The following is a 13,961-nucleotide window of genomic DNA, read 5'->3' as shown; positions in this document are numbered from 1 at the left end:
CCTAATAACGTGAGATTTGTAGACATCAGGATTCTATGAGGTGAGTGGGAAATAACTGTATGAGAAGTTGTTGTGACCTTCTGTTAGATAAGTATGGAATGTAGATTATAGTCTAAATTGTAGAGGAGAATAAGATACCAGGATGACATATTTATAAACAAAATGCAGCTGTCACCCATTTTATGTAACAAAAGGTATAAATGCTTGCTGTAACTGTTTACCTGGAGAGAGACCTGTTTTGCTCTCTCCCTCCACGCAATTGCTAGAGAAAATAAAGTATCTGACTTGCACCCAACCTGCGTGAGAACTCTGTTTTTCTCCAAAAGGAACTAGTTACATTATCAATTATACCCAAGAGTCACAGTTGGTAGCCTCAGTTGGGTGTAGTTGGCTTAGAAATTTAAATTTCCCTCCATAAAATGACCTTGATGAGTCAGTGAATTTCACATATGTGCTTGCCCAAAGGCTACAAACCTATATCTCTCCCTGCTTATGCTACACTGATTTATTTGTGCATTGGTAAACCCACAACATCCTCAATGTTTATAGCACAGCCAAGTTTTTAATTACTATTTTTAAACAGCCTTACTTTTTAGTTAAGACCTGATTTTACTATCTGTACTAGGGCTGTAAAAGGTTAACCGGGAAGCATTAGGCTTACCGTTAACTGACTTTAACCGTTAATCCTGTCACCCTCGCTGGAGGGGTCCCAGGGCTGCCCTATGCTGGCTGTAACCTTGGTTAATTGGTTAAACAATATTTACATCCCTAATTTGTGCATGGGTATGTATGAAGAAAGTCAAGGATAGACATTTTGTCTGAGAAGCAAAATATTTCCATAAACTATTTGATGGGAGCTACTTTTAACACATCAATAGCAAACTAGAGGGACAAGCTGTTTTATAAAACAAGTACTCTGGTTCTCAAAAGCCCCATCAGATTTAATTTACTGTGCCCAATACAGATCTAGTAAGCAAGCAGGGGCAACACCATTGGTATCAATGGCATTACTACCACTTATGTCAGGACTCTGTCTGTTTTGCTGAGTGAGTTGCTGTGGGGTTAATTGTATGGAACTGTTCCTAAATATAAACCAAATAGTAAATTAGAGCTGTACTGAATAATTTATTCTTTACATGGAGGGCAAAGTATTAACTTGCAACATATGGAGTACAACATTTTTTTCTTCTTCTTGGATTTAGTGTTTTGCAATTTAGAGTGAGGACTGTCTTTCTTTGGGTAAAGGCTGTTCTTACACTAGGATAATATTACTGAGATTTTAACTGCCTTAAAGTACCAAGTATACTGTGCTATATAATCTGTTTGTTAGAAAATGTGGCGGTTTGCCAAACAATTCTGTGTACCTACTAAATAGTTTTGTTTTTTTTAAAATAGAAACATAATCAAGAACTGATCTTAATCACAAGATGGCCTCTATGACACAATTACAGCCTCTCTTCTACTGGGTAAGTACCATGGTTTGGGTATTATAGACAGTTCAAATGCAACAATGTGTGCAGGATGAATGGAGATGCACATTAGTTTAAAAAATTTCATATTCAAACTTTTACGCCGTAATAAAAGGGTCCTTCCCCGTCCCTGCCCCCCCCCAGGTTTAAATCATTGAAGGAGATTCCCTAAACCAACTCAGATTCTTTCAAGTTTCTAAGAAGGGTCACTTTATTTCCAGCTCACAATCCTAATCTCGTCAGTCTTGTGTTAAATTTCCAAATTCTATATTTGGATACCTTTATAGAAATAGCTATGGCCACTTTTGCCCAGGAAATGACAATTTTCTGTTTGTGTAATATTTATTGATGCTAAACCCACATTATGTCAGCACAACAATCCAAAGTAATGATAGTACTTTTTTTATAAATACAAATAAAAGGTGTCAAAATAATGCTAGTTAAGCTAAACAAACAGTAAATTAGCAGTCAAGAAAAACTTGGCAAATAAGACATACTTTACTCTAAAATATAGGTAGGATATTTCCATATGACAGACTGTATGATATTAATTTAGATAAGCAATGCCTGTAACTGTGGTCATAACCTGCACCAATCTGCATAGAATAGTACTATCTTCTGTACTAAAGTTTAGTCACTAAAAAAAAATTGGTTTGTATACTTACAAAGAGGTATGAAACAATATATGTATAGCAGTAATGCAAAATATATGGTAGTCCACAAACAATAAACTAATAATGGACTTGAATAACTGAGCTGAGATAGATTTCAACACTTTTTATTATAAATAATGAAAGATAACCATATGTGCTTCATATAAGGAATACAGCATGTTCCTTTTATATCAAAGTACTCTCGTACCATCAATACCTCAGTTTCCCCCCCCCCCTTAGGCCCAATTAAAATTCTTCTGCCCTCTCACCTAAACTAAGTGGGTCAGAGTCAAAACTGCCTAGTACAGTAGACTAGGTAGAGTCCAGTTTGATGTGGAATTGCTTTGCATTCTGAAAGTAGCCTCTGTGCTAAAGTCTTCGCCTACTGCACGCAGTCTCTAGCCACAGCATGGTTAGTCTATCATACACTAGGGAAGAAAACAAATATTTATCATTCACCACCTACACGTTATCTTAAGAAAATAATATTATGGCACTTCTGTTTTTCTCCACCTTCATTCTACTAGCCTATCCCCTATGATGTGTTTGTCATTTAAACTCCGATTGCAGACTCAGTCCATTTTTTCCACTTGCTCTACATTCCTAAAATCCTCATACATAGTCACAAGCTCTACATAATCATAAATGTTCACTCCATAGCTTTCTGCTGATCTGGGAATTTCAAACGTGTGAATGGCAGTGTTCTGTTAGTTTTCAGGATCTGTTTAAAAAAACCTCAAACACTAAAAACATCCATAGTTTTTTCCCCCTCTGAACCCTTTTTGCTAACCTTATGTAGTAAAACTATACTGTTGGCATTTTTCTCTCCCTCAAAAGTATCCCTTACTTGGGTGCTAGGATTTATAGTCTGTAGTAGTATATTATGCCTCATCTCTCATTATTTTGACTAGGTTCAATTATTTATGCTTAAATTAGCCTTGTAAATAAGCCTCCTCGCTGGCAAAAAAAAAAAATAATAAAATAAAAAAATCTTAAGAACAAAGGTGTCAGCCTTGCTATAGTATTGGCAATTCTAACATTTTAAGGCATGTATTTCCTTTCTCATTGTAGAGACAAGGTATTTGTTTCAGTTTTTTTCCTTCTCTTTTCCTTCCTGTTTTATTCTTACAATATTGCACTTGTTCTCTGTAACTACCACTCTGCCTCACCATTTTTGAATTGTAAAAAGATAACTATACATGTTAATTTCCTTTATGGTCTAATAGCCTTAAATGAAACTTCTCACACCATTAATACCATGTAGCATCTACATCTTGCTTAGGAAGGCACTCGGTGATAAATACTGTACTGTTTACTTCTGAAAAATCTGGTTCAGTTCAGTATTTTGGCCTTTATGAAAAAGGTTATTCATAAGAGTTCTAGCAATATAGGCATAAGGAACTGAACAGTGAATGTGATTTTCTGTGCAATGTGAACATTTCTATTAATCAGCTACCTATCCTAACTTGGTAGGAATAAGAAATATATGGTTAAAGTGGGGATTTTTGTACTTGAAGGTGTCTGGCTTTACATAAAGTGACATAGAAGTATCATTGGTCAAGGCAATGGCTTTCAGTGTTTCTGCTTTGAAAGAAAATGATGGATCTGGCAGCTCAGGTCTACAGGTCATCGCTCTCTACCAAGCCACACTGCAATGTCAGATGAACTGGGTTTGCTTCAGGCTGGAATGCTGCCTTGATGTCTAGTCCTTGGTCAGAAAGTGCTGCATATCGACTGGCTGAAGGACGCACCTTCTTTGGCTTGGTGGTTTGAGGTTGTTGTTGCCACTGAGCTACAGATTGGAAAAAAAACAAATTAGGTTCACCCTTCTTAACTCAGATAACAGAAGTACTATAAGCACACTCCTGTACTGGTCAGTTCTTTATAAACTCCCAATAAATTCTTTCACTTGAATGGCTGGGAATTAGCAACTCTAGATTTACTTTATGGACTGATTTACATAAGTCAACTCTGTTCTCTCCTCCACTACTCTCACTTTGTCAGTGCCACTTTTCTTGTGCAGTAAGGACATAATACAGGTTAAGACTGTAAATTGTTTGCCTCCACTATTTTGCTGTGTAACCCACCAGCTAAGCCTTCTCAACCACCTCCCACCCTTACTTCTGAAAGATGGCCAGTAGGAATGTAGTAACAAGTACAAAATTTGCCATTGCTGCTCCCAAGTTGTCCAGAAAAGTTACGCCAGAACACTGCAAGACATTCTTCCCCGCCAGGGTGAAAATAGCAGGCCAGATTCTAATCTCCACTACTGTAATTGATCTTCAATGGAATTACTCCAGTGGGTGCCCAATTGAACAAATCAGATTATCCTTGTCCCCCTCCACGATGTGGTGTGACAAAGCTAGGCAGAGTCCGGTTCGGGTCTGCTGCTTTGTAACAAGTTACACCATCACCACCCCATTATTGTGTGAACTTAAAAAGAATAAACATTTTGCTCAAAATGATAAACAGGTCAGATTGCTGTCCAACATTATCTAAGTTTGGTTTAAGATCAGTTCACAATAGAAAAACTGTACTGGTCTAATTACGTAGTAAACTACAACAGAATCTGCCATTGGCACCAGTCTCAAGTGTGTTTAGGTAATACTAATAAAGGTTAAAAGCTGATGGTAGCAGAGCATTGTAAGGAGGACCAAAAGAAAATGTCATGCTGCTCTCTAGAGTTACTGATAAAGATGCATGTGTAAATAAGCTAGATGTAGTAGTCTAAGCAAGTAAAGAAACCGGCATGCTTGGTTTGTGTAAGTATTTGAAAGGTGGTGAAGTATACTTTGACAGAGTATTTGCTGTCTTGATGAGGAGCATTATTATTGTGAAGAAACTATAAACAAAAGAGAAAGAGATCAGTGTAAGCCTTTGTGGTATAAACTAAGGTTTTTAGAATTGCTGGTTTTTGGGTAGATTGGTTTAATTTAACTGCATATCTCAGAATAGAAGGCACTTACTATAAACATCAAGCCTGGCAGTGCAGGACACAATCCCAGCCTCATTCTTAGCGGACACAGTATACCAACCAGCATCTTCTTTTGTAGCTCCCTGAATAAGCAGGCAAATGTAGCCATGGTTATCCTGGTGCATACTAAATGGGGGACAAGAAAAAAGTATTAAAACTTAATTACATAACAGCCAGTGTGGACATGGTTTATTGTGTTTAAACATATCATTACAAGAACAAATTTAAAGCAACAAATTTACAGATGATAGGTTATATTTCCTCTTGACGAACATGCAGCTCCTACTAAAGGAATGAGAGAGATGTGCACAGCAAGTGGAAAATGAATCTGAGCTTAATTTTTAAAACAAGTCAAGATGCATAATTAACATCTGGCTAATATCTCAGTAACCAATCTTTTTCTTGTCCACAATTCAAGACACTACTTTAGAGCTCAGGTTTCAGTTGCATTTCCAAGTCAAAACTTCAAAAAAGAAACTTTGGGGGAAGAATAACAAATTTGACCTTTAAGGAATGAGACACAGATATTCATAGTTTTGAGAAAGTCATGTGCCTCATATTCCCCTTTTGTAGATGAAGACATTAATACTTCACAGGCCTCCTGTGAGGATTACTTCATGTTAAGAGCACATAATAAACACTCAGGGCTAGGTTCACAAAGAAGCCTCTAAAAAGTCACTGGGGTTCACGAAGCCTGAGTTCAGTGCCTAGGTTTCCTATTCACAGACTTGTAGAATCCAAGGCCAGAAGGGACCAGTGTGTTCCTGTATAGCACATAGGCTCTAAGGGTTATTTGGGGAAGATCTGTCTTGCTTTAAAAATTGTCAGGGATGGAGAATTTACCACAGCCCTTGGTAAACTGTTCCAATGACAACCTGTACATTGTATTTGTCTAGCTTCAACTTCCAGCCATTGGATTGAAAATTTCCTTTCTGTTTAGATAGACGAGCCATTGTTAAATATTTGTTCCACAGTAGTACTTACAGACTGTACACAAGTCATCCCTTAGCTTTCCCTGTATTAAGTTAAATAGCTTGATCTCCTTGAGTCTGTAACTATAAGGCATGGCTTTTAATCCTTGTAGCTTGTCTCCAAAACCCTCTCCAATTTATCACTAGCCTTTGTGGACAGCAAAACTGGATAATCCAGCAACAGTCACACCAGTGTGAAGTACAGAGGTAAAATAACATCTCTACTCCTATGTGAGATTCCCATTTATGCATCCTAGGATCGTCTTTAATTCTGTTGGCCATAGCATCACAGGGGAGCTCATGTTCAGCTGATTATCCACCACAGTTCCCAAATCTTTTTCAGGCACTGCTTCCTAAGATACTCACAGAATGGGGGCCTATATTCTTTGTTTCCAGATGTATATGTTTACATACATATACACAATGAATGTGGGAGACAGTCACCTTGGCATGGGATTCACAGAAGCCACTGACATAGGCACCTCCTGCTGCTTGAATCCTCAACTACAAACTCTCTCTTAGCATTAGGCACCCATGCTGGGTTGGGGTTGGGGAGGAGCAACCTCATACTCTCTAGCCCAGTGGTTAGAGCACTTGCCTGAAGGAAACATCTGGTTCAAGTCCCCCCTCTACTTGAAGTGAAAAGGGATTTGAACTGGGGGCTCCTTCAGCATCTGCTGTTGAATCCTTCCCACTGTGAATACATAATTAAATTCATTGGAGTAGGTACACAAGATACTGGCTCTCCCACGTCCCAGTTGAGAATCCTCACCCCTAAGTTACAAGAGAGGTCATCCTCCTCCTATCCCCCACTCATTTTAAGTAAGTCCTCCCACAAATAGCTCATTTGCTAAATGGGCTCAGAGTTTACCTACAGGCTTGTGAATCTTCCCCTCATGTGTGAACCACTGGGACTTAAGTGTTTGTATGTCTGCCATGGGGCAGCAGTGCTCATGCTCAGAGGCAGAAACATAGGGAACTTTCACTGTAAAAATTTAAGCATAGAATGAGTTTAGGTGCCTACAGGGTTTGGGGGTAGCTGAGTGGGGATTTTGTGAATCCCAGGAGGGTCTGATTCTGGGATTTAGGTAGCTAAAGTGGCAGTTAGGCACCTTTAGTCCTTTTGTGAACCTTGCACTAAGTAGTCTTACAGTCTCATATCCCCTGAAGGTTATTTCAGTTATGATTTACTTTTATCTTTGTCAGTGAGATTAATTATATAATACTAAACTGCTCTAACCTCACTCTTTCAGTGTTGTAAGTAAGTGACTCGTTCTCTTTCTTCCAAAATATCTGAGGATATGGCACCCCAGAGACTCGGCACTCCAGTCGCACGGGATATCCATCAGCCACTCCTGTGTTCTGTAGCTTCTCTATAAACACAGGCGGCTTGTGTTCTTCCTTAGCTGTGAAAACACCGTAGAAATGGCAACAATATTTACAGCAACATTTTATTACCATTTAGCCTCGATTGTAGTTATTCAGTTAAATGGTAGAAGATTTTAAACCACTACTTAGTGGCAGTAAACTTTTAAAAATAATTGCAGTAGACCCGCACCTGCTTCAGGGAAGTAAAACTTGTCCTGTCTATGATTTTAATAGGAGAAAGATGGGTTCTAATAGAGCAGGGTGAAATGCTTAAATTCTCAGTTCAGCTGAACAAGGCACACTCAATATTGTCAAATGAAAGAGGCTTCATTTTTGGGATCCTGTGAGGTGTGCCCATTAGCTGTCAAAACTGGTCCCATACAGATATTATTTGAGCTCTCTCTTAGTTTGGCAATCTAGTCTGGTTTGTGGTCTCCATTATTGCCTCAAGTGTACTTCAGACAAATGTAGTAGCATATCTTTTGGTTGATTGTGCACATACACAAAAGGAATTTGGGATAAAATTTCTTCTTTGCCCAGCTGACCATCAGCATATGCTCTGCATTGTGGCCAATTGTTCACCAATAAAATATTTTAACATAAATAGTATCATTTCAACTTATTCCTCTTCCATATAGTCTTTTGAATGTCCTGTGACCATGGGCTCCAGGAGCTAATATGACCAACACCCTGCAAAATGCAAAACAAAAATACCCCACTAAAACAAGATAGTCCACTACTCCCCCCCCCATCCTATTTTGTATAGATGCTTAGGCTGTGCTCCTCACCGTAGTATCTGAATGCCTTCCATTAGTGCATTAAGGGATGTGATTAACATCTGTCATATGATTTTTTTTCTCATACCCTCTCTGGAGGAAGGAGGACTTCATTTGATCCTTTTTAATGTTACTAGGACAGCAAGGAAACTAAAAAGGTGAGTTTCAAGCTCTCCTTCTCTCAATCAATCAGCCTGATAGGCTGCTACATACCTATCAGATCCCCAAGCACTTGCTGTATCCCTGCAAAATACAGTGTTAATACTGGAGCTATTGCAAGGGGCTGGCTGAATTGTGTTTAGCACAGAACTCAAGAGACGGGGGCAAACTTAGCTAAATGTTTGGGCTCCATTGCTTTCCCAATGTCAACTGGTAATGACTGTTCTGCTGGCTGCAGTGCCTTCTGGCTCTCTCTCTCTTCCCAGCATGCCCCCTATTCTCGAGTGACAAGTGGAACAGGGCCAGAGTTTTCTTCCTACCAGGAATATCTTCATCTGTCAGTTTAATGGCAGTTTTACAGTCCCTCTGTGTTTCTGGAGGGGCACAAAGGGGTCAGAGCATTGACAAGGATCTGGTTCAAAGTAACAAATACAGTTACACGTCTCTTTTCACATTTGTAACCATGCACTATATGTATTTATTTGAACATAAGATAGTTCAAACACTCACCGCCTCGAATTAATGAGATACCAATTTTAGTGGATAATAATTCCATAGTCTTTCCTAGAGAACTTCAACTTACATTTTCAATATTTCATGTACACCTCAAACAATTTTCAACGTGTAATCTTAGCATGAAGAGATTACCTGCAACAATGAGCTCCAGGTTGAATGTGTTTTGACCAGCTCGATTGGTGGCAATGCATGTGTAGATTCCAGAATCCCTAGCTGTGACTGGCTCTATGATCAGAGAGTGTACACCATTCTCACGCACCAACATTTTGTGAGAACTATCAGGACGAATTGGTCTTCCATTGAGTTGCCAGCTTAGATCTGGAGTTGGTAATCCACTGACCTTAAATATAAACAGAATGGAACAGAGTCTTAGCAATACAGAACAGTAGGGAACTCCTTATTTCATATAGCAGAGAAAAAGGAGGAATGTTTCTGCAAGAAAATTTATGTCTATGACAAAATACAATGAACCAAATGTTGCCCTCAGTTACACACAGGAGCGCAACTGGGTCAAATTACAACTTGTACAACACCATAAGTTTCAGTGGGATCCCAGGTATGACTAACTAGATATCAGCATTAAAATATATTTTGAATCTAAGTAACAAAGTAATAGATTACAGAACAAAAGGTTGGATATCACCTGTCATCTTTTTGGAATGTTGCCCTTGATTCTGAATGAGAAAAGAAACTTTCAGAATTATTTTCTTGTGGGAAATTTACAGACAAAGGACGACAACTGGTTTGTGAAGCAATTCTTCCTTCAAAAAATAAACCCATTGGTAATGTGTTGTTGAACTCCAAATTCCATTCCAGTTATGTATTGCTTATTATAGACAATGCCATCTACAGAACTTTGTATTCAGATGGTTTGAACCATCGACAAACTGTTGAAAGATGTTTCATCCACAATACATACTACTTAGAAAAATAAGAGTAAGATATTGTATTATGAGAAACTAATTATGTTTAAAAGTAAACAGCTGAAGTCTGAATTTTAATTAATTATCTTATACAAAGTCACAAGTCTATCTACCAAGCTAAGTTTTGGTCCTACCTTTGTAAGATTTCAAACAGACCAAAATGGGCTAAAAGGATTGGTGGCCAACAAGCATTGTGTTTGTTAGATTCACATCTCTGTTCACATGGACGTGTATGTCCAGTTTACACAACTCAGTTGTAGAAGTCATTCTCTCTGAGCTAAAAGAGTGACCTAAAGTGCCTCTTTCCACTCAATGTTCAGTCTCTTCAAGAGTGTTCATTTTCCTTTTACTAGCAGAGTCACTTCACATGAGTACAACAGAGAACTGATCCTTAAGTTGTGCACTGGAAAGATCATTTGGCCTTTGTTTTTATCATAAAAGGATGTATGGAGGTAATATTCTCAACCAACACATGAAAAGGGGTTAGGAGAATAACACTATGGTACTGCTGTTATTGGAGGGAAAAGGTTATCTCCTTTCATGCTTAGAACCAAATCAAGGTGAACTGGTTCACTGAAATGTGTGCAACTGGACAAGAAACTTTCTTTAAAAGGAAGAAATGATTGAAACAATCTGTAATTTACAAAGGAATACTTTACAATGACACTAATTTATATAAGTTTTTAACCGCTGGGACCTTCAGGATGAAAGCCACTACAGAGGGATGAATCAGATCACGCTAGATGCTATCTAGCAGTAGTTCTCTCCACTAGCCATTCATGTTTATTTTTCTTAACAGGGCAGGTGACCTGTGTAGGAAATGTCTCTCTCTTTTTCTATATACATAGGCACATATACATACAGAGTAGTAGGTTGAAAGTAAGTGTTACAAAGGGAAGATGTTGAATGCTTTAATGCTTGCTTGAAAAAAAGAGCAAAAAACTTCAAATTACCGTGTGTACTTAAGAGCAAATTATATCAGTGAAACTTGCTGTCTCACTCTCAGTTAAAAAGGGCTACTGAAGTTGGTTAGGGTAATATTTTATATATAATATGTACTATGTGGTGAAGAATGTCCCTTGGAACATTCAAAGTCACAGTCATTGCTTATGTAGGATCTACAACTTGTGAGTTTTAGTTACTGCAGAGGGAGCACACTGATAGTAAGCACAGCTCTGAGAATAATATTTGTCTGACTTCTTGTGTAAAACTAAGGAGTGGAAAAAAGAAGATTATTCCTATTAGTGAGCTGCCCTTCCCTGTCAATGGCTGCTCATCATAGGAGTGGATTCTGTTGCAGTCTATTAGCCAGGAAGGAACTTGTGCCATGAGTACAGCAAGGTGGCATTAACCTGTGGTCACTAACTGACTTGCATTCCTTCCAATAAACTGAAGTACGTTTGGTCAACGGCCAGCTGTGGGCTGTGACTCACCTTCACCTTTTGGATAAATCAATAATACAAACTCACATGTTTGAAATTTTGTCAAAGTATCACAACTTTCAAGCTGGCTTTATTCTAAGAAAAGAAATACTGAGAGTCTTCTTTACATCTTAGCCCCTCCTCCCCTCTCCACAAGGGTGGGCCCCAATAGGAGGCTTTGCCAAAGGCCAAGTCTGCATCCTGTGTTTAATTCTGCCTCCTTTGTGTACCTAGAATTCCCAGTGAAATCTGAGGTGCCTGAGTATTACAGGATACAGCTGAATTTGAACAGAGTTCCCTCTCTGATTCAACAGAAACACTAATTTAAACAAACTTGATACTTGCCTTGCAGTCCATTCTGCAGAGTTTTCCTTCTTGAACAATCAGGTCTCCAGGAGCCTGCAGGAAATGAGGTCGGAAGAATCGTTCCTGAATTGGTTCATTTTCATCGCCACTGTCCCTTGATCGAGATCGAGGTCTTAAAATAATATATGAAATACATTTGTTTATTAGGCATTTCCCCATGTTTTCTTATGAAGTTGAAGAACCAAATTCAGATTTCAGACTGGTATAAATCTAGATTAACTCCATTGGATCCCATTGTAATAATTCCATATTTACACCAGCATAACAGAGCAGAATTTGGCTCAAAAATCAACTAAATATGACTCTCTCTATATTTATTAATTTGATTCAGTCTACATTTTGTAGCAAAGATATGAAGTAAAAAATTATCTCATTCACAATGAATGACTTACCCTACATGGTAGTTTGTTTATATACATAGTAATATGTTTTAGTTTTCATTTATTCTGTAGTTTAAATCAGTGAAAGAAAATATACAAGAATTTTGGCAATACTTTATATTTACAGCCACAACTCTGCTTTAGTCTTCGTACATCTGAAACCCTCTCTATTACTGATTAAGCCAGGAAATCTGTACTGTCAATAATTACATTTACCTTTAAGAAAATAGTAGAAGCTAAAGACTATCTCAATTTACAAATATATTAAGTTCCACATTAGATTTTCCATTATTATCTTATTCGTTACTACTTAAAGACATTTATTTTACATTTACATTAATGTGAATTAAATTTTGTTCATCTGTTCTGGAGGATTATTCTTCACTAAACAGTTATCTGTTTGTGATATTTATAATAATTTCCAAAGCAACTCATTGTGCTGTAAGAAGAATGAGAATGTAGCTCATAAGCAACACACACTAAAGAACAAAAGATCTTGTGACATTAAACTGTTCTTAGTAAAAATAAAAACATGGGAAGAAAAATGCAGAAAATATGACCAATCTGCAGATTTCCTCCACCCAAAATACAGTTTTCTGTAATTTCTGTGATCAGCAGTTCTTGCCCATTAATTTATTGTACCCTTGTCTATGGCTAACCTGTTCCTTTTCAATTGAAAGTAACAATATTTCTATTATATAAGTAATTTATTTAGCAAAAAGTTCTTTTTGCAATCTCTGTAAAGTCCTATTTTACTTAGTAAATTTAAAAATATATAATTAAAACTGAGATTTATGGTCAGTTTCTGTCCTCTGCTACAATCATGCAGCTCCAATGAATTCATTTCGTCTATGGCCAAACTCTGCCTACAGTGACACCCTACTGCAACAAACTGGGACTGCTCAACTGTAACTGAATTCATTTGGCCAGTAATATTTGCATGGCTCTAAAAGTGAAATTCTGCCTTCAGTTAGCATGTACTAGGAGTTTATTTTGCATATCAACCTTCATATCTGTTTCCATTTCTTTTTGTCTTGGAGAACTACAAATATTTTTGGACGGGCTCAAAAACCAAAGAGAGCTCTTTTAAAGAACATAGCCAGACTGATCTCTGTTGCTTGATGTTCTCTGTTTCTTCTTTTCCTCTTTTCTTTCCCGTTCACTCATCTGCATGTTCCCGTCTCCCTAAATTTTAAGTGCCCCCCCAGCCCCTCCAAAAGGCTTTTACACTGTCTTCTCTAGAAGTTAGTGACCTGCAGGCTCCTTGCAGCTCTGACCTACAATTCCTAGTGGCAGCTCTTCCTGTCACAGATTAATAAGAGGCTTTTAATTGCAAAGGTGCTGATTCAGTGCAATGAGGGATACTGAATATCAACCTACTGATGAATCAGTGGCTGTGCAGTCCTGGAATAGCTCCTCCACTGCATTTACTATGCAAAATAGACATAAAACTAGCTTTTGTGGGCTTAGTGGCCTAATGACAGTATGCAACACACTGCTGTGGAAGGGGTTTGAATTCAGGCCTGGAACTTTACGGAGGCAGTTTGCATAGCTCTAGATGAGGGTGGGTGAGAAGTGCTTTTCAACATTTGAGTGACTGCCTTTTGGCCAACTCAGGAGTGAGGCTTATGAGATCCAGAGAAAAATGCATCACAGGCCTCCTTGTCCAGAAATATGGATCAGGTAACATGAAGAATTCTGAGAAGGAGAAAATAAAGTGGAAAAATAGGGTGGGGGATCTGAGAATCATCTTCATAAACAACTGACCACGGTTTTATCAGGACTTTCTAGTATCTAATTTAACATTTAGCAGAGCTCTGTTTTCCGTGCAGTATTTGTATCATATATACTTCCTCAGTTGCTAACTGTTCATGTGAGCAACAAAATCCATTAATTTCATCCTGAATGTAGTAATTAGTGCTGTCATATCTACACTCTGTGTTGTAATTGTCAGCTGATGGCAAGATACTGCAGTGGGCATAACC

The 13,961-nt window shown here is 38.0% G+C and overlaps 1 protein-coding gene across 6 annotated transcripts in view; it reads right to left on the bottom strand.

Annotated features, from left to right (window-relative positions):
- Positions 1–1,792: 1,792 nt before the first annotated feature.
- Positions 1,793–13,961, bottom strand: part of PALLD (palladin, cytoskeletal associated protein) — a 321,327-nt gene continuing 309,158 nt past the window's right edge. For 5 of the 6 annotated variants that reach the window (XM_039541957.1, XM_039541959.1, XM_039541958.1 and 2 more), the window contains 6 exons: positions 11,576–11,708; positions 9,019–9,226; positions 8,691–8,744; positions 7,308–7,473; positions 5,089–5,222; positions 1,793–3,914 (listed from right to left, as the gene is read on the bottom strand). In XM_039541957.1, coding sequence (XP_039397891.1) covers positions 3,742–3,914; positions 5,089–5,222; positions 7,308–7,473; positions 8,691–8,744; positions 9,019–9,226; positions 11,576–11,708 — 868 coding nt within the window. In that variant the 3' untranslated portion in view covers positions 1,793–3,741. The remainder of the gene's footprint in view (positions 3,915–5,088; positions 5,223–7,307; positions 7,474–8,690; positions 8,745–9,018; positions 9,227–11,575; positions 11,709–13,961) is intronic. The other variant, XM_039541961.1, reaches the window with a different exon arrangement.

The sequence above is a fragment of the Mauremys reevesii genome, linkage group 5 (assembly GCF_016161935.1).
Source record: "Mauremys reevesii isolate NIE-2019 linkage group 5, ASM1616193v1, whole genome shotgun sequence".
NCBI lineage: Eukaryota > Metazoa > Chordata > Testudines > Geoemydidae > Mauremys > Mauremys reevesii.
The sequence above is the reverse complement of the archived record's forward strand: the minus strand, read 5'-3'. Positions and strand labels throughout refer to the sequence as shown.